The sequence below is a fragment of the Canis lupus genome, chromosome 4, assembly GCF_011100685.1.
Source record: "Canis lupus familiaris isolate Mischka breed German Shepherd chromosome 4, alternate assembly UU_Cfam_GSD_1.0, whole genome shotgun sequence".
Taxonomy (NCBI): domain Eukaryota; kingdom Metazoa; phylum Chordata; class Mammalia; order Carnivora; family Canidae; genus Canis; species Canis lupus.
Genome location: NC_049225.1, coordinates 20,949,661 through 20,974,389, shown reverse-complemented (window position 1 = coordinate 20,974,389; position 24,729 = coordinate 20,949,661). Strand labels below are relative to the sequence as shown.

Below are 24,729 nucleotides of genomic sequence, written 5' to 3'. Positions count from 1 at the left end.
GTCAATATCTGAAGACATTTTTGATTGTCAGGTCTGTAGGAGCACTACTGAGATCAGAAATGCTGCTAAACATCTTGCAAGCACAAAAAAAAAAAAAAAAAAAAAATCTTGCAAGCACAGGACAGCCCCCTACAACAAAGAAGCATCCTGTCCAAAATGTCAATAATGCTAAAGCTGAGAAACTCTGGGTTAGTATTAACCTAAGAAGACAAATATAGAGTTGTGAAAGATCAATTGTATTAATATTTTAAGCAGTGACTCAAATGCTAAAACAGACTACATGCTGAGGGAATGGAGACAAAAAACCTTTTGCAAAATCAATCATTCTCTTTTGCATCTTTTTGTTTGTAATTATTATAGATTTGAAAAAATATAATGTAAAATGTATTATAGCTATTTATGTGCTTCCCCTTCTACATTGTAAGTACTCTTTTTTAAGATTTTATTTATTTATTTATTTATTTATTTATTTATTTATTTAGAGAGGGAGGGGGGAGGAAGGTAGGAGAGAATTCAAGCAGACTCCACACTGAGCACAGAGCCCGATGAGGTGCTCAGTCTCATGACCCTGAGATCATGACCTAAGCCAAAATCAAGAGTCAGATGTTTAATGAACTGAGCCACCCAGGTGCCTCCATTGTGAGTACTCAACTATTTATTTATTCCTGTTCCCTTGATCCTTTGTAGGTTTTGTCGATTATATAATATGAGAAAAAGTGACCATGAATTAATTAGTCAAAAATACAAATTAGAAGAAACCCTAACTCCTCTCCCTTCAAAAAGCCCCATAATTATGATAAATTATTGACAAATAGAATCCAAAAGGTAAAAGAGAATTAGAAAAAACCTGCATGGGTCCCATTTTTCTTACGTGCCTGAGAATTTTTACTTCCACCTACCTACCTTCGTTTGTGCCAGGCAAGACTAACACATTCATTCTCATTCAATCTCTGTTAGACTCTAAGCTCAAGGACAAAGGCTATCTTGTGTCTTTGTTTCCCCCTGTATCCCAGGACCTAGCACAGTACCTGGCACATAGATGGGATCTTTAATCTTATGAAATAGCTGTAACACATGTTTTCGTGATTATAATTGTTTTAGGGGCTTACTATGTGCCAGGCACTGAGCTAATGCCTCATTTGATCTTTACCACAACCCTATGGGCAAATATTGTTACCCTATAGTATAGATAATGATAATAACCTAGGTTTATTGATCACTTACTCAATAACATTGTTCTGAGCACTTTACATACATTTATTTAATCTTCTCAATAAACCTGTAAGGGAGGCACTATCATTATCTTCATTTTAAAGAGGAAACTAGGTATGAAGAGGCTAAGTAATTCATCTAAGCTTACCTAGTTGGTAAGTGACAGAGTTTTGAATCCAAGTAATCTGTCCTCAGAGTCCACACAATTAACCCCTTCACTACATTGCCCTCCCTGGACAAGCTTAGCAAAATTAAGTAACTTGCCTTGAGCTACAAAGCTAATCAAGAGTGAAATTGATATTTGAGCCAGGACTTTGCAATTCTAAAGCTTATACTTTTTCATGTGATCTAATTCTCTCTCCAAAGATAGAAATAGTCTATATTCCCTTTGTGGCAAGTATAAGATCTTTCTCCATGAAAGTGTCATTTTTAAAATAAAAATCAAGCTAGGGATGGGTTAAATGGGTGATGGGTATGAAGGAGGGCACTTGTTATGAGCACTGGGTGTTGTATATAAGTGATGAATCACTAAATTCTATACCTGCAGCCAATATTACACGGGATGTTAACTAACTGGAATTTAAATAAAAACTTGAAACTACAAAAAAAATTAAACTATATTCTTTCTTCAAATGTGTAAAACAGGGAGTACCTGGGTGACTCAATGGTTGAGCATCTCCTTTGGCTCAGGTCATGACCCTGGGGTCCTGGGATCAAGTCCCATATCAGGCTCCCTGCAGGGAGCCTTCTTCTCCCTCTGCCTTTGTCTCTGCGTCTCTCTCTGTGTCTCTAATGAATAAATAAATCTTTTTTTTAATGTGTAAAACATAACACTTAAATAGAAAACTCAAATCAGTATGTGTATTTTCTAAAACATGCCGTTTTTTCCCCTCTGCTATACTAGTTATAGGAGCCAAAAAATAGGTCTCATTACAGTAACACCCTACTGAACATAAAAACTCACAAAGTTCCTGTTAAACAATCACAGATTTATTAATGGAAAGATCAGGGTATAACTTAACAACTGTCACTAAAAGTAAAATGCTATAAAGATAATTCCCAGAAGTTGGGTTCTATGAGAAGCCAACTTACAGAGGACATTTACCAGGGGGTGTTCTTAGGATCAACACCTGTGCAGAATCAGAAGGTACCTGAAAGATGACAGCCATAGCTTAAAGTTCAGTAGGATTCTTATTATGTCCCCTGGTAAAGAAGTTTCCCATAAGGAACTGTAACATCAAAATCTGCAAAACACAGAGTTACAGGGATAGGAAGCACAAATTCCCCAAGTGGGTTTGATGTTAAGTACGTCCTATCCTATTTCCACATATTGTTTCCTGGAACCATGTAATCTACATATTATGGACCCAGCACAATATAAAGTTTATTGAGTTAGCATGTATACTGCATCCTGGAAGTTGGCATCCCAGCCTCAGTTTATTATATCAAAGCTGGTATCTTGGCTGTACCTTCAACAGATTATCATTCTATTATGTTGGTGGCATCTAGGAGATGTGATATGTGATAGAACCAGTGGGTCCCATAATCATGTGCCACTGTTAACTTCTTTGCTGTAAAGTGGGTCCCTAGGTTTGATGCAATCATGTTTGTGGATCAAACATTCTATAAGCCCTTAGATATTGATGTTGCTGGAGGCCCTGTGGATAAGAAAGGCAAATCCATACCTAGAATACATGTCTGTTTCTATTAGAACAAATCTGTGGTCCCTCCAGGATGGAGGGGGCCTAATATAGTCAACCTGCCACAGAGATCTCCTTGAAGAATGGTGCCATATCAGTGGCTCAGTAGTGAGCTCTGTTGGTAGCTTATGGGACTCTTGGAAGCATCAGTACCTAGATCAGCCTTGGTCAGTGGGAGCCCATGCACAGCCTCTATCCCTCCCATCATGGCTACTCCTTCATGAATGTACTGTGCTAGCGTTAGGGTAGCTGATGACAGAAGCTGACCGACATTTGCCCAAGTCTTTCTGCTACCTGGTTCTTTAATGTTTCTTCTATGATGGATGCTTTCTGATGGGCATTACCATTTGATACAAAGATTTTCACACTGTATTTTACCTTATGCCATTTACATGCCTCTACCCCAGACTTCTTAGTTCCCAATATACTATCTTTCTTAGGCCCCTGACCAAAACATTAACCACAACCCATGAAACTATATATTCCAATCTTGGGCTACTTCTCTTTCCACACAGAGTAAATGACCAGGTACATCACCTGAAGCTCTGCCCACAGGATTTCCTCTCACAGTTCTTTTTTTTTTTCTTTTATTATAACTGCTTTCAATACATATTTTTTTAAGATTTTATTTTTAAGTAATCTCTTCACCCAATGTTGAGCTCCATTTATAATCCCAAGATCAAGAGATCATGCTCTACCAACTAAACCAGCCAGATGCCAGACCCCCCTACAATACTTATATTTTTTTTTAAGATTTTATTTATCTATTCATGAGAGACACAGAGAGAGAGGCAGAGACACAGGTAGAGGGAGAAGCAGGCTCCATGCAGGGAGCCCGACATGGGACTCGATTCCAGGTCTCCAGGATCACACCCTGGGCTGAAGGCGGCGCTAAACTGCTGAGCCACCCGGGCTGCCCAAGCTGATTCCTTAAAAGAATTGCTAAGATTGACAAACCCCTGGCCAGACTTATCAAAAAGAAAAGATAAAGGACCCAAATAAATAAAATTATGAATGAAAGAGATCACAACCAACACCAAAGAAATACAAACAATTATAAGAACATATTATGAGCAACTACCAACAAATTAGACAATCTGGAAGAAATGGTTGCATTCCTAGAGATATATAAGCTACCAAAACTGGAACAGGAAGAAATAGAAAACCTGAGCAGACCTATAACCAGCAAGGAAATTGAAGCAGTAATCAAAAATCTCCCAACAAACAAGAGTCCAGAGTCAGATGGCTTCCCAGGGGAATTCTACCAAACATTTAAAGAAGAATTAATACCTATTCTTCTGAAGTTGTTTCAAAAAATAGAAATGCAAGACGCCTGGGTGGCTCAGGAGTTGAGTGTCTGCCTTTGGCCCAGGGCATGATCCTGGAGTCCCAGGATCAAGTCCCATGTCAGGCTCCCTGCATGGAGCCTGCTTCTTCCTCTGCCTGTGTCTCTGCCTCTCTCTCTCTCTCTCTCTCTCATGAATAAATAAAATCTTAAAAAAAAAAAAAAGAAATGGAAGGAAAACTTCCAAACTCTTTCTATGAGGCCAGCATTACCTTGATCCCAAAACCAGACAAAGACCCCACCAAAAGGGAGAATTACAGACCAAAATCCCTGATGAACATGGATGCCAAAATTCTCACCAAGATACTAGCTAATAGGATCCAACAGTGCATTAAAAGAATTATTCACCATAACCATGTGGGATTTATTCCTGGGCTGCAAGAGTGGTTCAACATCCACAAAGCAATCAATGAGATATACTACATTAATAAAAGAATGAACAAGAACCATATGATCCTCTCAATACATGCAGAAAAAACATTTGCCAAAGTACAGCATCCTTTGTTGATTAAAACTTTCATGGTGTACGGGATGAGCACTGGGTGTTATTCTGTATGTTGGTAAAAAAAAAAAAACTTTCATTTTCATAGTGTAGGGATAGAGGGAATATATGAAAAGCCCACAGCAAATATCATGCCTGGCTTCAGCTTCACAGCACCGACTGATTCTCTTGTTAGGGGCTATGTAGTTGGTGAGTTTAAGTTGAAGCCAGTTCTCATTTACCACTCCAAAAGTCCTAGGGCCCTTAAGAATTATGTTAAATCTACTCTGCCTGTGCACAGCAAATATCATGCCTGGCTTCAGCTTCACAGCACCGACTGATTCTCTTGTTAGGGGCTATGTAGTTGGTGAGTTTAAGTTGAAGCCAGTTCTCATTTACCACTCCAAAAGTCCTAGGGCCCTTAAGAATTATGTTAAATCTACTCTGCCTGTGCCCTATAAATGGCACAGTAAAGAAAACAGTCAATAAAACCAAAAGGCAACTTACAGAATGGGAGAAGGTATTTTTGCAAGTGATATATCAGATAAAGGGCTAGTATCCAAAATCTATAAAGAACTTATCAAACTCAACACCCAAAGAGCAAATAATCAAATCAAGAAATGGGCAGAAGACATGAACAGATGTATCTCCAAAGAAGACATACAAATGGCCAACAGACACATGAAAATATGCTCGTCACTTGGCATCACGGAAATACAAAACCACAATGAGGAAAAAAAAAAAAAACCACCACAATGAGATATCCCCTTAAACTGTTGGTAAGAATGCAAACTGGTACAGCCACCCTGGAAAACAGTATGAAGGTTCCTCAAAAAGTTGAAAATAGAGCTACTTTATGACCCATCAATTGCACTACTGGGTATTTACCCCAAAGATACAAATGTAGTGATTTGAAGGGACACCTGCATCATCCCAATGTTTATAGCAGCAATGTCCACAATAGCCAAACTATGGAAAGAGCCAGATGTCCATCAACAGATAAATGGACAAAGAAGATGTAGCATATATAGATATAGATATAGATACAGACACAGATAACATATATAGACATAGATATATACAATGGACTACTACTCAGCCATCAAAAATGACATCTTGCCATTTGCAACGTGGTTGGAACTAGAGGATATTATGCTAAGTGAAATAAGTCAATCTATCATATGATCTCACTCATGTGGAATTTAAGAAACAAAATAGAGGTTCATAGGGAAAGAGGAAAAAAATAAAACAAGACGTATTCAGAGAGGGAAACAAACCATAAGAAACTTCATCATAGAAAACGAAGTCACTAGAGGGGAGGGGATATGAAGGAGGACATATGATGTAATGAGCACTGATGAATCACTGACCTCTACCTCTGAAACCAATAATACAATATATACAATATATGTTAATGAATTTAAATAAAAAATTTTAAAAGATGTTTATATAAAAAAAGGAGAAAGCAAAGTAGCCTTATGTGAATATGGAGTAAGTTTGAGTGGTCTGGATAGAAGATCAGACCAGCCACAACATTCCCTTAAGCCAAAACCTAATCCAGAGCAAGGCCCTAACTCTCTTCAATTCTGTGAAGGCCAAGAGAGGGGAGGAAGCTGCAGAAGAAAAGTTTGAAACTAGCAGGGGTTGGTTCTCAAGGTTTAAGGAAAGAAGCTGTCTCCATAATATCCAAATGCAAGATGAGGGGTTGCCTGGGTGGTTCAGTCAGTTAAGCATCTAGCTCTTGATTTCAGCTCAGGTCATGAACTCAGGGTCGTGAGATCAAGCCCCAAGTCAGGCTCATGAACTCAGGGTCGTGAGATCAAGCCCCAAGTCAGGCTCAAGTCAGAGCATGGAGCCTGCTTAAGATTCTCATTCTCTCCCTCTCAAAGAAAAAAAAAAAGGTGAGGAACAAGTGCTGATGTAGAAGGTGCAGCAGTTTATCCAGAAGATCCAGCTAAGGTATAATTCATGAAAGTGGCTGGCTACACTCAATTAAAGATTTTCAATATAAACGAAACAGTCTTCTACTGGAAGAAGATGCTGTATAGGACTTTCATAGCCAGAGAAAAATCAATGCCTGGCTTCAAAGCTTCACAGCACAGACTGATTCTCTTGTTGGGGCTATACAGCTGGTGACTATAAGTTGAAGCCGCTTCTCATTTACCACTCCAAAAGTCCTAGGGCCCTTGAGAATTATGTTAAATCTACTCTGTCTGTGCTCTATAAATGGAATAAACCCTAGATAATAGCACATCTGTTTACAACGTGGTTTACTGAATATCTTAAGCTCACTGTTGAGACCTACTTGCTTAGAAAAAAAAGATGTATTTCAAAATGTAACTACTCATTGACCATGCACCAGGTCACCCAAGATCTCTAATGGAGATGTACAAAGAAGCTAATGTTATTTTCATGCCTACAAATACAACATCTATCCCACCACCCTGGATCAAGGAATCATTTAGACTTGAAAGTCTTAACATTTAAAGAAATATATATCTTAAGGCTATAGCTACCATAGATAGTGATCATCTGATGAATCTGCACAAAGTAAATTGAAAACCTTCTGTAAAAGATTCACCATTCTAGATACCATTAAGAACATTCATGACTCATGAGAAGTAGTCAAAATATCAACATCAATAGGGTTGTGGAAGAAGTTGATTCTGACCTCATAGATAACTTTCAAGGATTCATGACTCCAGGGGAGGAAGTAACTACTGATGTGGTGGAAATAGCAAGAGAACTAGAAGTAGGAATGGAGCCTGGAAATGGGACTGCATGACTGCAATCTCATGACCAAACTTGAACAGATGAGGAGTTGCTTCTTATTGATGAGCAAAGAAAGTTTCTGGAAGTGGAAACTAGTCCTGGTGAAGATGCTATGAAGATGCTTGAAATGATAACAAAGGATTTAGAATATTACATCAACTCAGTTGATAAAGCAGCAGCAGGGTTTGAGAGGATGGACTCCAGGTTTTTTTTTTTTTTAAGATTTTATTTATTTATTCATAGAGATGCAGAGAGAGAGAGGCAGAGACACAGGCAGAGGGAGAAGCAGGCTCCATGCAGAGAGCCTGACGTGGGACTCGATCCGGGGTCTCCAGGGTCATGCCCTGGGCTGCAGGCGGCGCTCAACCGCTGCGCCACCGGGGCTGCCCTGGACTCCAGTTTTGAAAGAAGTTCTACTGTGGGTAAAATGCTATCAAACAACATCACATGCTACAAAGAACCATCCAAGAAAGGAGGAGTAGATCATTGTGGCAAAATTGTTTTATTTTAAGAAATTGCTGCACCCTCCCAATCTTCAGCAACCACCATTCTGTACGGTCAACAGGCATCAACATCAAGGCAAGACACTTCACTACCAAAAAGATTATGACTCACTGAAAGAGAGTGGTTAACATTTCTTGGCAATAAAGTATTTTTAAAGTGTGTACATTGTTTTTGTAGATGTAACACAATTGCATACTTCATAGACTACAGTATAGTGTAAATATAACTCTTACATGGAATGGGAAACCAAAAAATTCATTGGACTCACTTTATTGCAATACTCACTTTATTGTGGTCTGGAACTGAACTTGTAGCATGTCTGACGTATGCCAGAATGCTGCAGAGGAAGCCCATTTGTATTCATATTCAGCCTTTAATTCATTATCCTTGATTTTTCATTGTCTCTTTTAAAAAGTATTAATTGCCTCCAGCAATAGCCATCTAATACTATTGTCTTTATGTTACTACTTCCTCATATTTCTCAATGCCTCATATACTACACCCTGGTACACTTCCTTATGCTGTTATACCATCCCAGTCCATCATCAGTGAAAATTTTAACAACCTGTGCTGCATCTATGACCAGGAATGGGGTCCTCATTGCCAGCCAGGCAGCAGGGGATCTAGCTCCAAAAATCCCATTTTAAAGATTTTATTTATTCATTTGAGAGAGAGAAACAGAGAGCGTGTACATGAGAGGTGGGGAGGGGCAGAGGAAGAGGGAGAAGCAGACTCTCCACTAAGTAGGGACTCAATCCCAGGACCCAGAGATCATGACCTGATCATGACCTGAGCCGAAGGCAGGCACTTAACTGACTGAGCCACCCAGGTGCCCCATAAATCCCATTTTAGTATCTGCTTTCTACCCCTCCGGGCACCAATTGTCAAAGGTTGGATTCTTCATGGAGCAATGTAGAGAGTTTCTAAGGGAGCACTCTCAGGATAGGTATCTGTAAGGGGAATGAAAGGAAGCAAGACTAAGTAAAGGAAGAAACTGCATGCAAAGCAGTCCCAACGAAGTATTGGCTGACCTGTGAAGAAGCTCTAAATCTGTGATGGTCCTTCTGAATTTCCTCAAGTTCGGGAAGCACCTGGCATTCAGATGTCTACATCAACTAGTCATTAGATGCATTCTGCCCTGGGAAAGTGTGTGGCCTTGAACAAGATGGATTTTTTCAGCAGAGATTGATTTAAATAAATCCTCAGTTCTGAATTGGTGATCTGGACTGTGCAGAGCAAGATTCATGACAAAGATGCTGGCAAGCTTTTCAGAATTCAGGGGAACAGAGATGGGAATAGGCTTCGAGAAGAGGAAGTGCTTGAACAAGAATAAGCTTCTTGCTTTCCCATAATTGTTTTCTTGATTTGCTAGTTTCGGGTTTTTTTTAAAACAAATGTTTCAGGTTTTAAGATTTTATTTATTTACTCATGAAGGGATCCCTGGGTGGTGCAGCGGTTTGGCGCCTGCCTTTGGCCCAGGGCGCAATCCTGGAGACCCGGGATCGAATCCCACATTGGGCTCCCGGTGCATGGAGCCTGCTTCTCCCTCTGCCTATGTCTCTGCCTCTCTCTCTCTCTCTCTCTCTGACTATCATAAATAAATAAAAATTAAAAAAAAAGAATATTTACTCATGAAAAACACAGAGAGAGAGAGAGAGAGAGAGAGACATAGGCAAAGGAGAAGCAGGCTCATTGCAGGGAGCCCAATGTGGAACTCGATCCCAGGACCCCAGGATCATGACCCAAGCTGAAGGCAGACACCCAACCACTGAGCCACCCAGGTGCCCTACATGGTGGCTTTATTTATTTATTTATTTATTTATTTATTTATTTATTTATTTAATTTATTTATTCATGAGACACACAGAGAGAGAGGCAGAGACACAGGCAGAGGGAGAAGCAGGCTCCCTGCAGGGAGTCTAATGCAGAACTTGATCAGGACTCTGGGATCATGACCTGAGCCAAAGGCAGACACTCAACCACTGAGCCACCCAGGTACCCCTTGATTTGCTAGTTAATAGGATGATTCTAGTTACAAACTGCTCTGTAAAATAATCTCACAGATATTTTATGAATAAGACTTCTAGAAACATCTGAACAGAAATAATTATTTCCTGAGTTTAGAACAAGAGATCCCAGACAGCTTAACACATTGGTTATAGTTCTGCTTTAATAAGGTAACGATTGAAAATACACAGATATCTAAGGAAAAAGTAAAGCAGTATGAAGTAATGAGAGTACAGCTGTTCTTTAATTTGGGTCTTAAGTGTCTCATTGTAACAGCAATCGTAGTTCTCAACAATGTCCACCAGCTCTACAAACACATTGGATGGTAACATAAGAGCAGTACACTTTACACTGGACTTGTCAAAAACCCACTCTAAATTCACTGTGTGTTTCATCTGGGTTTTCATAAGAGATAAGACGTATCTATAATTCACAACCAGAGTCATGTTTCTGAAGACTTACAGAAATATTGCCTGTCAATTTGCCTTTCAAATTGAATTTTTTAAATAGTATAATTTATTCTTTAAAGCAATTTTATAGACATGGGCTTTCTGGTTCATTTCATAGTGATATTGGTTGAACATGATACAAAGGAAATACAGGTATTTTCCAGGACAATAGGATAGATAAAGGAAGCTTTAAGAATTCATGAGGGAAAAAAAAAAAAAAGAATTCATGAGGGGGGAAAAAGGGTGATAAAACCTAAACTTCTTTTTCAGATGTTTTAAAATTTCTATAAAACCTTTTGTTCCAAAATTAATCACTTAACTATGGTACATAAAATGTATTGAATGCATTCCCTGACATCAAGATGGGAAACCCTCTCTTTTATATAATAAAATCCTCTTCTGGTCCATCTTGGCCCAAGTCCTGGTTGTCTGAGGGCAGATTTCTCTTAAGAGGCCTAAAGTTATCATAAAAATCATTGTTTTCATCTACTGGTTGGTATTCCTGTTCAAGTTCAGGTAAGAAGCCACTTCCAGAGCCACTTCCAGATCCTGAGCCAGAGCCAGAGCCAGAGCCAGATCCAAAGTAGTCCTCAGAAATAGGAAAGATATCATTCAAGTTCTGGGATCTTGACATTCTGAAGATAGAAAAATGAAAAAAAAAAAAAAAACAGTAAAGCTTGAGACATAAGGATAATCATAATAAATTTTTTAAGATAGAAAATTAATGTAGCCATCCAGTTGCTCAAATTAAAAATTAAAGTTTCCCAGTTATTCAGTGCTTTAAAACAAAAAAAATGAAATCTTTCTACATGTTTGCCTATAGTTATTATACTTAACTCATTGCATTTATCAATCAACATCTATGCATTGCAGACTCATATAAACAGTGCTAATTTTCTTATAATTAGTATTCCTATATTTGGTAAATTTACTTTTAAGAGGTCATTTATTTTTTTAAAAAGATGACTTTTCCCATTTTCTCCCATCAAAGAAAGGACAAACAAGTGTAAGTTAGCCCAGACAGATGACATTATTTTCTAATTTAAAATTTCTACAAAACATCTAATAATACACAGTGCTTAAACAAACTCATTCTTAAATTCTTTGGAACAAGTTAAATATTATGTTTGCCTCCATATTGACATTCAGTTTCCTCTCAAAAAGTGTATTCATTCAGCTGGGTTCAGTTTGTGGTTAGAAGTCCACACAGCACCAAAGACCAGAGCAATGGTGCTACCCCTCAATGGTAGAACAAGGCAACTAAGTATCAGAGACAAAAATCTAGTTTCATAGTCTGTGGGACATTTTTTCCAGGGAAATAATGGAACTACGGGCCATATAACAGATTAGAGCATCATTCATGCGTGCATTCAGTAAATACTAAACATCTGATCCCTGTTCTAAGTGCCTGGGATAGAATGGTGATTGATAGATGAGGTCCCTGCTCAAGAAATTTATAACTTATTGGGGCAGACAGACAATAAAAAGGAATAAATCAGGAAAATATGATTTACGATTTTTACTTCTCTTTTGCAGAGAAGTGAAATAGAAGAATGTAATAGAGGGTGACCAGGAGATTAGACTGTGAGGTCAGGAAAAAGGCATCAGAGCTGGAAACAGATGTGGTGGTTACACACACACACACACACACACACGTGCACATGCACACCCATAGTAGAAACCATGGAACAGGATGTGGCCACCTAAAAAAAAAACATGCAGAGAGAGAAGAGGTCCAGGACAGAGCTGAAGCCACACCAATACATTAAACATTGAACAGAGGAGAAAGAACAATGAGGGAAGTAGAAAACTCAAGATAAGGTGGGGCCATGGAAGCCCAGAGAAGAAAGCATTTCAAAGCAGTGGGGGGAGGGAGGCAGTCAACTGTTTTTGAAGGTAATGAAGTTGACCAAGTAGAGAAGTAGGTAAGTAAACAGTGGTGGTGTTAACCAGGAGTAACTGTGACCTTAGCAAGCATTCTGAGTAGAAGTTCAAGCAAGCAGAAGGGGTAGACGGAGTGGGAGACAGGAAGCATCCCTTTCAGTGTTACTGGGAAGAGGAGCAGAGAACAGAGCAATAGCTGGAAAGGATGCAGAGTCAAAGAAGAGACTTTACCTAACTGTACAAGATGCTAGAGAAATTCAGCACACTTATGGGAAGGAGAACCTAGGCTCAGAGGAGGAATCGCAGAACTGAAGTCCTAGAGAAGATGTGTGGGGATAGGATACCCAGTACAAGGAAAAGTGGCCTTAGAAGCTGCCACAATCAGAGTCCAATCAGGAAACTCATCTAAGTATCTAACACAGGAAATTACTTATACAGGTGATGGAAAAGCAGTGGAAGCCAAATAGGAAACCCAGAGATGAGCGACAATCAGAAACTATTTCTCTCTCTGGGCTAAAGGAACAATAGAATATGGTGGTGTTGCCTGAGCCCAGCATCTGGTGGGAGCTGAAGCCATGGATGACACAGCCCTGCCAGAGGTGCCACCCAAGGCTGGGATTGAGAAGAAACAACCAGTCTCTCCCTGCCTCCCATGCACCCCAGTCTCCCTCCTCTGCCTTCCATTCACCAAACTCAACCACAAATCTGGGAGCCTAAGAAAGGCAGACGATAGGATGAGCCCTCATCCCACCCCCAACCTAATAGAGCAAGAAGGAAAAAGGAGAAATAATGGATAGGAGGGCAAATGGGCCCAGGACCAATATAAGAGCAGGGACTGTTCATTCATTCTTAAGTATCAGGAGTGTGAGAGTAAGAAGAAAAAATTCCTGGCTGAGGAAAGGGAAGATCATAGAGATTTAATTTTTTTTAAAGATTTTATTTATTCACAAGAGACACAGAGAGAGAGAGAGAGAGAGAGAGAGAGAGAGAGGCAGAGAAACAGGCAGAGGGAGAAGCAGGCTCCATGCAAGGAGCCCGACGTGGGACTCGATCCCAGGTCTCCAGGATCACAACCTGGGCTGCAGGCGGCGCTAAACCGCTGCACCACCGGGGCTGCCCGATCATAGAGATTTAAGAAGAGAAGAAATGATGTAAAATAGTTGTTTTGTAAAACTTGCGTTATTCCTCTAACATTTTAGATTTAAATGAATTACTATGGAAACTCATGAGTTCAAATAATGGAGAATGCTATAAACTCAGTTTCAGGCTTAATTCTGTGGACTAAAAGTAGAAGGACAGAAACAGGATTGCAGAGTGGCATTTTGAAGATGGTGATATCCTCTCTCATGCAGCAAATGCCAGTGATGAAGAGAGTCACCAGGATGAGGGCCTTACCTGGTTTGGGCATGAGGATTTATTTACCCTGCTTCAAGGAGAGTGATTTTCTAGGTTTAATCTTCTAAATCTAAAGATTAAACTTTTTATGATTATCCTTTTCATAATATATTTTTGCTGCATGTTCTATAACCTTGATCTTCATTGAAATCATTGATTCTAAGACAATTCAATTTTTGTTACTTAAGAATTCCTACTGGTATCTTTTTTTGCAAGTGCAAAGCAGGTTTTGTTTGATCAAGAAGGTTTGGCTTTCTCTTTGACAAGTCATGGCCCATTAATTCTTCCTTCCCCTAATTTCTTGGGTTTTTTTTTTTTTTTTAATCACTGCTATCTAATCTCAGGACATTTTTTTAAAATATTGTATTTAGGGCAGCCCTGGTGGCGCAGCGGTTTAGCGCTGCCTGCAGCCCGGGGTGTGATCCTGGAGACCCGGGATTGAGTCCCACATCGGGCTTCCTGCATGGAGCCTGCTTCTCCCTCTGCCTGTGTCTCTGCCTCTCTCTCGCTCTCTCTGGGTGAATAAATAAATAAATCTTTTTTAAAAAATAAAAAAATAAAAATATTGTATTTATTTATTCATGAGAGACACACAGAGAGAGCCAGAGAGAGGCAAAGGGAGAAGCAGGCTCCCTGCGAGGAGCCCCATGTGGGACTTGACCCCAGGACCCTGGGGTCACACTCTGAGCTGAAGGCAGATGCTCAACCACTGAGCCACCCAGGTGCCCCTAATCTCAGGACATTTTTATCACCCCTCAAAAATCCTGTACCTGTACTCCCCACTCTGTATTCCTCTTTCTCCTCCAGCCCCCAGTGATCACTGATCTATTTCCTACCTCTATGGATTTGCCTATTCTGGACATTTCATATCAATAGAATCATGCAATATGTGGCTTTTTGTGTCTAGTTTCTTTCACTTTGCATAATGTTTTCAGGATTCATCCATGTTATAGCATGTATCAGTACTCTGTTCCTTTTTTTTGGCCAAATAATAGTCCACTTCAGGGATATACTATGTTTTGTTTATCTATTCAGTTGACAGACTTCTGTTGGATTCTAATGTATAACATGCTCTACTTATATAAATAGAATAGCGTTAAATCGTTTTCAATACTTGTTGGTGAGGAGTACTTGATTTTTTGTCTTGCTACCATGAAAAGACCTTGCAAAAGTATAAATGAATCATGCATTCTTGCACTCATATACCAGTAAATACAGTACTGTTTTACCATGTACCATGCAATGAAAACCAAACCATCAAAGCAAGGGCCTGAAGAAAAACACTCTGGACAATGCTCCCATCTCCAAGGCAAGATCTCAACAGAGGTTGGTGAAAGTAAAATCAGAGAAAGTGTACTTACGAAGAACGGTCAGTCGGAGGAAAGATTCTGTTGGATTCACCTGGAAGTAGGTCAAACATTGGTTCCTTTTCATCAATGCAGTTTGCGGAATTACTGTCAGGACTGCAGTGTACCCACTGGTACGTGGCTCTCTTCACAGGAGAACCTGTCCAAACAGGAACCCACATGGTTAATAAGTATCTCATACACAGCTTCTAATCACTCTGTCCCTAAGAAATTTTTGATTAAATTGATTCTGAATTTGGTAGAAGATAAAGTGTGAGCAGGTTTTATGATCATAAATGTAACAGGAGTATGCACTGTGTGCCAACCTTTTATATACACTTGTCCTCCCAACAACCCTAAAAAGTAGCCCAGAGTTTAAGGTTAGAATAGGTTTTGGCAATCAGCTGCCTGTAGTAACATCCCAGCTCTGCTACTGGTGAGCTGTGAAACCTTCACTTCTCTAAAAGAATAAGTAAATAAATCTAAAAAAAAAAAAAAAGGAGAAAGAAAGAAAGAATGAGGCAGCTCTCTGGATACTGATATAGATTCTCCAGGGTAAAAGAAAGTAAGAAAAAAAAAGTAAGGAACACTGTGCATTGTGTTATAACATTTGTGTGTTTGTGCTTTGAAGACTACACTTACATATATGCTTAAATATGTGTATCTTGAACCTCTGAACAGATACACAACAAACTGCCTCTGTCAGGGAATTGGCAGGCAGAAGACAGTGGAAGGAAGGACACTGACTCCAAAATATTCTTTTGAGTGGCACCTGGGTAGTTCAGTGGTTGAGCATCTGCCTTTGACTCAGGTCGTGATCCTGGAGTCCTGGGATCGAGTCCTGCATCAAGCTCCCCATGGGGAGCCTGCTTCTCCCTCTGCCTATGTCTCTGCCTCTCTCTCTGTGTCTCTCATGAATGAATAAAAATATTTATATATATATATATATATATTCTTTTCAAGCTTTTGATTTTTGAGCCATATATATGCCTTCTCTATTCAAAATTAATGATTTATTTTTAACAGGTTCATTGAGGTAGAAATGACATATGCTGTACATATTTAAAGTGTACAGTTTAATGTTTTGACATATCTGTATACCTGTGGAACCTTCCTCAGGCCATTTTAAAATCCCTTCCTTCCTCCTGACACATTCCCACAAGTTCCCTACAACCATTAATCCATTATCATTATAAATTAGTTTACATTTTATATTCTATAATTTTACATAAATGGATTCATACAGCAACTCGTCCGCGGGTTTCCTGACAACGTTTTAACTCAAGGACTAATTGGGAGGACAGTCTGTTTAGATATTCCTTACATCTAGACTGCTTTTGGTTTTATTTGTTAAAATAACACTTATGAAAAAAATAAAATAACACTTCTGTTAGAAAAAAATATGTGTTCACTCTGGGAAATTTTGAAAAATGTAGCAAACAAAAGAAAAGAAAAATTACCCCTAATCTCATTCTCAACATCCCCAGAGATCATGAATTTTGGAGTTTGGAGGGTTTTTTTCTCCCCCGAGGTATCTGTTTCTAGGAAAGTATGCACAAGTTATGTCCTGTTCTCTTCTGACAGCAGCTATCAGAGGTTGAAATGTGGAGCTTCTACCAAGGTCAAGTTCACTTTACCTCTCAATAGGATGACCAAGGATTTTGTTCTTAAGAGATTGCAGAACCACAGAACTTTTTGAAAATATCCTTTCTTTATGAGTCTCTATTATGTCAATTTGTGCTCAGTTTTGTCCTAGCTAGTATCTCTGATTAATTTTATAAATACAGCATTACCAAGTTATTGCATCAATATATTTATGATATATATTTAAATATCTATAGATATATAAATAAAACATAATGTATAAAAGATATATATAGCTGTTCACTTTATTATTTATTTAAAATAGGCAAAGAGGAAATAACTATATCAAAACATCTGCAAATACTCAGATAATGAGGCACTCATATGAGAAAATATAGACCAAATGGTAAAAAAAGCAGTGGTTATAGAAAAGACTCTGGACCATCATAGGAAAATCTATATTTAAAAATAGTGGAAAATAAATAATAAATAAATAAATAAATAAATAAATAAATAAATAAATAAATAAATAAATAAATAAATATAGTGGAGGGCAGCCCCAGTGGCTCAGCGGTTTAGCGCCACCTTCAGCCCAGGGTGTGATCCTGGAGACCCGGGATCCAGTCCCATGTCCGGCTCCCTGTATGGAGCCTGCTTCTCCCTCTGCCTGTGTCTCTGCCCTTCTCTCTCCCTCTCTCTCTCTCTCTCTCTCTCTCTCTCGAATAAATAAATAAAATCTTTAAAAACAAATAAATAAAAAATAAAAATAGTGGAAAAGCAGAATTACCACTCTGCATAATAGTTGTTAATGCAACTACTACAAACAGATATTAGGGGGAAATCTGAGGAAATAACTCAGAAATATAACGGTGGACTCTGGTGATGTCTCATTTTGTCTTATAAACTTTTATAATTAACAATATTCCTTTAAAAAATAAAAGATTCTAATGTAGAAAGTAAATATTCTCCCATTTTCTCTCTTTCTTCCTATCTTTCTTTCCTTTGTAACTACTGTTCTATCACAATGTTCCCCATGGTTCCTGAATATCACTTACCATATTGGTCTGGGATAGCTAGTCATTCGAAATGGGTTAACTGGGCAGCCCTGGTGGTGTAGCGGTTTAGCGCCACCTTCAGCCCAGGGCCTGATCCTGGAGACCCGGGGATCGAGTCCCGCATCGGGCTCCCTGCACGGAGCCTGCTTCTCCCTTTGCCTGTGTCTCTGCATCTCTCTCTCTCTCTCTCTCATGAATAAATAAATAAAATATTAAAAAAAACAAAATGGGTTAACTCTGTCACTGCCTGGAGACTGGAGGTAAAGTAGCAAGATGACACCCACTGTCTGTCTTCTGTCCTTGACCAACTTACTTAACCTCCCTGTACTTCAATTTCTTCATCCATAGAATGGGGACAGTAATAGATCTAATAATGAGATATAAATGCTAGGTTCTTAGAATAATACCCACCACCATGGTCAGAGCTCTTTAAATGGTAACTTCCCTGATGAGGAAGAAGACCAAGGAACCAATCTCTGCTAGTGGACAGCTTATAGAGATCAAAATTTAAGTACTCATTCTACCATTCATCTTTCAAAGATGAATAATAGTGTCCCAAAAAGTTCCCGTTCAAATGAGACAAAAGTATGTAAAACATCTAGCACAAATCTTTGCGCATGGCATTTAATATGTTTTCTTTCTTTTTCCTTCACTGATCCTTTCCTGAAGCAGCCTAAGTTTGGACCTGGTTGTCACATAGAAGCCCCGCATTGCAGGTAGCATAAAAAAAATCCAACATCTCCAGCAGAGGGCAACGGCTTCACACTCTGCTGGCTAGGACAGCGCTGCCCAATAGGGTAAGACACCCACGTATCGAATTTTCATGTTCTAGCAGACCTAATTTTAAGTCAAAAAGACAAATGAAAGTAATGTCAACACATTTTACTTAGCCAATTTCTTCAGATATCACAATTTAACATATAAACAATATAAAGGTTATTAAGGAGTATCTTACATTTTTCTTTCATGTAAGTCTCCAAATCTGGGGTATATTTTGCGCTTATAGCACATTGCAGTTTGGACTTGCCACAATTCAAGTGCTTGGTGGACAGAGTAGGTCTAGGCATTCTCCTTTACATGCAATTTATGTGCTAAATATCAAACTGAGGTAATCTTTGCATAGATAGGAAGTTAAACAGAAAAGTAAAACTAAAACTTTGTAAGGAAGCATCCTGGTGAAAGACCATATCTTTTCACTGGTATAACAAATGCACCTCTGGCAAATTAGTGAAAACAAATTCTAAAATACAAAATTACTCCCCAGAATTCAAATTTCTTTTGAAATGTATAAGGAGGGACTTCTTGGGGTGCCTGACTGGCTCAGTTGGTAGAGTATGTGACTCTTGATCTCAGGGTTATAAATTCAAGCTCCACTTTGGGTGTAGAGATTACTTAAAATCTTTTTTTAAAAAATGAGGGGCTTTGCTTCAGAGGGTGATAAAAATGTTCTAAAATTGACCGTGGTGATAGTTGCATGTATCTGTATTTTTTTTTTAAAGATTTTATGTATTTATTTCAGAGTGAAAGACTTGGAGAGCACAAGCCAGGAAGAGAGGGAGCAAGAGAGCGAGAAGCAGACTCCCTGCCAAGCAGGGAACAGGGCTCAATCCCAGGACCCTGGGATCATGACCTGTGCTAAAGGCAGACACTTGACCTACTGAGCCACCCAAGCGCCTCTAAATGCTTTAATGGATGAACTGTATGGTTTGTGAAGGCTATGTCAGTAAAGCTGTTTAAAAACTTGTAAAGAGGGTCGCCTGGGTGGCTCAGCGGTTGAGCAACTGCCTTTGGTTCAGGGCGTGAGCCTGGAGTCAGAGATTGAGTCTCTAGTCGGGTGGAGCCTGCTTCTCCCTCTGCCTAAGTCTCTGCCTCTCTCCTTCTGTGTCTCTCATGAATAAATAAGTAAAATCTTTTTTTAAAAAAATAAAAACTTGTGAAGAAACCAAAGGTAGAGGTCCCCTCCCCCTCTCCCACCAAAAGTTTATCTAATTTGGGGCTAATCCTTTTCAGTAGGCTTTAAATAAAGAACATGGTTACAGACACAAAGTTCCCTGCATATTTGTTGAAGGATGTTGGCAGGATGTGAATTCAACAGTTTCTTTCAGCCCCTGACGTTGTGGGAATACCTTAACTTTATCTTGCTTGAGAGAAATGTCTTACGATTACCATAATTGAAAAAAAAAAAACTAAAGGGAGAATGCTAGCGGACACAAAGGTTATCTTTCTCAAAGGCCCCACCTACTAGATCTGCTGGATTCCAGGGAAAAGAATGGTGTTTATTTAGAATTCTTTCCCTCACTGTCCCTCACCACACACACAGTTGCTAGTCCTGCTTTACAAAAATGCTTTCTGTGAATGAACATTACTCCAGTCATCTCTCTGCATCTTTTTTCAAAAATATTTTTATTCCCTTTTTATTCTGTTATTTTTTTAAGTAGATCTCCATGTTCAACATGGGGCTCAAACTCAGAACCATGAGATCGAATCACATGTTCTACCAACTGAGCCAGCCAGATGCTCCTCTCTGCATCTTTTTATATCACAGTACCAAATTTCCCCTCCAACATCATCACAATTTACTAATTTCCTATTTTTTTTAAGATTTTATTTATTTATTCATGAGAGAGAGAGAGAGAGAAAAGCAGAGACATAGGCGGAGGGAGAAGCAGACTCCCTGCAAGGAGCCTGATACGGGACTCAATCCCAGGACCCCAGGATCGTGACCTAAACTGAAGGGAAATGCTCAACCACTGAGCCACCCAAGCACCCCCCAATTTTCTATTCTTACTGGAGAGTTGCTACAGGTGTGTTACAGAAACTTAAGCAGAAAATGCCATGAGGGGGGTGATTAAAAGATCATTTTGTTCATTGTTTTGGTAGCATTGAAACAGACATCATTGCCCTACTGGGCAATCAACTCTACAAGATAGATAAGGTTCCCCCACCCTTGTATGGTTTGACAACTATTTATGTTCTAAGTTTACTTTCAATTTCTCACTCTCTATCCCTCAATTCAGTGGTAAACTTCATAACAAGTTTATAGTCAAAGCAAAGTTTTTTGTTTTAAATAAAGAAAATCTTGGGGTGCATAGCTGGTTTACCCCATAGAGAATGCAACTCTTGATCTTGAGGTAATAAATTCAAATCCCACATTGGGTGTGGTGATTACTTTAAAAATAAAATCCTTAAAGGTATGCCTAGGTGGCTCAGTCAGTCAAGCACTTGACTCTTGTTCTCAGCTTAGTTCTTGATCTCAAGGTCATGAGTTCAAGCCCTCATTGGGCTCCATTATGAGTGTGGAGCCTACTTAAGAAAAAGATATTTAAAAAGAGAGGAAGAAAGAAAGAAAATCTCTAATCCACCTGGAAGACAGCCAAGTTGCAGGAGAAAGTTAATTCTGCCCTGAAATCAGATGACCATTTCTGTCTGGTATTAATTAGTTGTAATGGCCTAAAGCAAATTTCAAATATTTTGCAAGAGGTTGATCTGCAGAGCAAATGAGGTGGTGAATGCAAGATCAGTTTTCTCCTCTATAAATTGATGTTAATTCCTCCTCATAGGGAATACGATGATCATTTACAAGAGAACAAACATGAAATCACTGTGCAAATAGCAGCACACATGGGTAGAATCTGTATCTACTATAAGAGTGTGGAGTGAGTGCATGATCCGGCCACACCTGCTCATGGATTTTCCATTTTCTCTCTTTATGGGCATCTTTTTTAAAAAGAGGTAATAAAAGAGTTTAGGATTCACAGACCCTATCAATAATCAGTAATCCCCTAGAGTTCTACATTAAATCGGTAGCCACCTGTGCTCTCCAGGATCCCCATGCAATGCCAAATTTCCCATTCTTTGCACCTGATAGACACGATTTTACATCATGTCTTTACTTGGGTTTGACTTATAGTAACTGATATGGGCTGAGTTATGTCCCTTCAATTCATATGTTGAAGTCCTAAATCTCAATACCTCAAAATGGAATTGTATTTGGAGATAGGTCCTTCAAAGAGGTATTAAGTTAAAATGAGTTCATTTGGATGAGCCCTAATCCAATAAAGCTGGTGTCCTTCTAAGAAGAGGAGATCAAAACACAGACACACAGAGAAAGGACAATGTGAAGACAGAAAATGGGCTTCTGCAAGCCAAGGAGAGAGACTTCAGAATGAAAACAGTTCCACTGATGTCTTGATCTTGGCCTTCCAGCCTCCAGAAATGTGAGGAACCATTTCTGTTAAGCTCCACCAGTCTGGGTACTGTGCAGCCTTAGTAAACTAATACAGTCACCTAAGATGTTTTGAATATGTTCAGTAAAAACAAGCCAAAAGCCTAGTTTGAGCAGTGCAGTCAAACCAATGATTTAAATATTTAAACTTTTTTTTTTAAGATGGTGAAAGAATACTATCAAATCCTATCTGGCATCACAAGAATGTATGGGGAAATAGTGGTGTGGCTCTGCATTACTGCCTTGAGGTGCTGTCACACACGCAGCCATGGGTGGGCATCTGTTCCCCTTCTTATTCAGATGTAGGCACAAACCCTTAATTCCAAACACCAAGTGCACTCCTCCTTTGGAAATACCCTAGTTTTTCAGTTCATTCATTCTATCTATTTTGGTTCCTTTTCCAACAAAGAGCTAAACCTACCAGATGATGACATAAATGCTAGTACTTTATACGATTTCATAATGATTTCTTCACTTCTTTCTGATGAATCACCTACTACATAAGGAACGTTTTTGTCTATTTAAAGATTTTATTTATTTATTTGAGAAAGAGCATGAGCAGGGGCAGAGGGAGAGGGAGAAGCAGACTCCCTGCTGAGCAGGGAGCCCTGACTCAACGCGGGGCTGGATGCCAGGACCCCAGAATCACGACCTGAGCCATCAAGGCACCCAGGAATGTTTTTGTTTCAATTCTAGGTTTACCTACTGAATCGTAGTGGGGAATGTGATATTTTGGGGGAAATCTTGAATATGTAAAGACTGACTTAGTTCTGGCAGGGGTAGACCCTTCACCACCACCACCAACTGGTCACTCAGGTCTGCATATAGACCTCATTACTCTGGGTCTTGTCAGAACATATTAGGGAATTATTTCATCAAGTTCAAGATTTTCCCTAAAAGATCCAAGCCTATTCCCTAAAATCAGTAATGTTTTGTACTTTAGAAAATACAGATTAGTAAAAAAGTTTCAGCAACACTTGCTGTTATTTTCAATAATTGCATAACAAGAAGAAAATTATTTTATAAATTTCCAGTACATAATGAATGTATGTGAGATTATCTGTACGATCTCATTTCCATCAGAAGTAAAAACAAGACAACTAGAAGTCACTTTGAAGAAATAAATCCAGGACATATGTTGTCACTGTGAGTCGATATTTCCTGTACAAATTGGGGGAACTTAAATATTTTTCTACTACAAATTCTCCCATCTATATATCAGGCCATGACCTTCTGCCTTATTTAGACATAATCCCTTATTTACCAAAGGAGAAAAAATTATATTTTTTTTACAAACTGATCCTTTCTGTTATCTTAGTCATAAGGATTAGAAGTTGTTTCAGTCTGACTAAACAACCCTGAATGATAAAGAAATCTAACAAGAAATTTCCAGATGTAATGTATCTCCGAGCAACAGCACAAACACTAAAATTCTTTGGTCTCTCTTTAAACTGGGAGGGTCTGTACTATGTCTAACCACAATTGAATTTTCACTAAGAACTAAATTAGAAAAAAAAAGGAAAAAATAGAAATTTACTCTGATTTTTAATATCTGTCATTTCCCACTGTTGCAGTAATTACGACACCACCATAATATATTAAAACTTGAGACTGGGATGCCTGCGTGGCTCAGTGGTTGAGCCTCTGCCTTCGGTTCAGGGTGTGATCCTGGGGTTCTGGGATCGAGTCCCACACCGGGCTCCCTGAATGGAGCCTGCTTCTGCCTCTGCCTGTGTCTCTGCCTCTCTCTGTGTCTCTCATGAATAAATAAATAAAATATAAAATAAAACTTGGGACTGATATAAACCCTTAGGGACAGATCAACATGCCAAAACACTCGGCAGTGCTATCTTCAACAGATAGGTCATTTTCTATATTCCTTTCTTGAGTTTTTTCAATTTGTAGCGTAAAATTCAATTCAATTAACACATAGTGTATGATTAGTTCCAAGGTAGAATTTAGTGATTCATCAGTTGACCTTCTTGAATTTTTTTTTTCCTTTTTGAATTTTTAAAAGTTCATTGACTATACCTGTTCATCCAACAATAAAATAGCGAGTCGCAATCATTGTGAGAGTTTACAAGGCTACACCTGCCTCAGAGTTTCACTTTTCTTGGTACCAAACTTAACCAAACTCGCATTAGGGACTTCAGCCCACCCCCCAAATCCTTTCTCTTTGCCTCCTTTCCCATAATATAATACATTCTGTACCTTAAAATGAATACAATCATTTGTGTGGATCCCCAGGGCTTACAAAGATTACAGGGGGACAAGATTCCTGGGTCTTACCTTGAACTGAAAAATCCAAAACCAGGAGGAGGGCAAGAGCCAGTACAAGCCTACTGCCCTGGAGGAGCAACTGCATCGTGACCAGTTCACTTCAGTTCTACTGCTCACACACCAACCTCACGATTAGGAAATGTAGCAGGGTGCACTCTGTCCCTTTTAGAAAAAGTTCCAAAACCTCAAACCCTGCCCAGAACACACGTCACAATTTCCTGAACAAATAGAAAGAGATCCACATCAAAACCCAGAACGATAAAAAAAAAAGAAGAAGACAGCAAACTAACTATTCATACCCATTATGAAACTGCACTGGACTCTCCCCAGGTCTGCTTTTTCAAAAGTTTTGTTGTTTGTCACTTGCCTATTAGTAATTTTTTCCCACTAAAACAGTAGAATCAACATTCAGTACAGTCTTTTTCCTTTCTTCAATAAATAATCTAAACACAAGTTTGCTGAAGAGTCTGCTGTACTGGGGACGAGTGGG

The 24,729-nt window shown here is 39.0% G+C and overlaps 1 protein-coding gene and 1 long non-coding RNA gene across 4 annotated transcripts in view; one reads left to right on the top strand and one right to left on the bottom strand.

The window, feature by feature from the left end:
- Positions 1-24,729, top strand: part of LOC106558673 — a 77,531-nt gene that overhangs the window by 9,540 nt on the left and 43,262 nt on the right. For all 3 annotated transcript variants that reach the window (XR_005357910.1, XR_005357911.1, XR_005357912.1), the window contains exon 2: positions 18,407-18,531. This is a non-coding gene — a long non-coding RNA (uncharacterized LOC106558673). The remainder of the gene's footprint in view (positions 1-18,406; positions 18,532-24,729) is intronic.
- Positions 10,167-24,408, bottom strand: SRGN (serglycin). Its single transcript, XM_038534157.1, has 3 exons — positions 24,249-24,408; positions 15,111-15,255; positions 10,167-11,105 (listed from the first exon to the last, which is right to left on the bottom strand). Exons 1-3 carry the CDS (start codon positions 24,322-24,324, stop codon positions 10,850-10,852), a joined length of 477 nt encoding a protein of 158 aa, XP_038390085.1. The 5' UTR covers positions 24,325-24,408; the 3' UTR covers positions 10,167-10,849.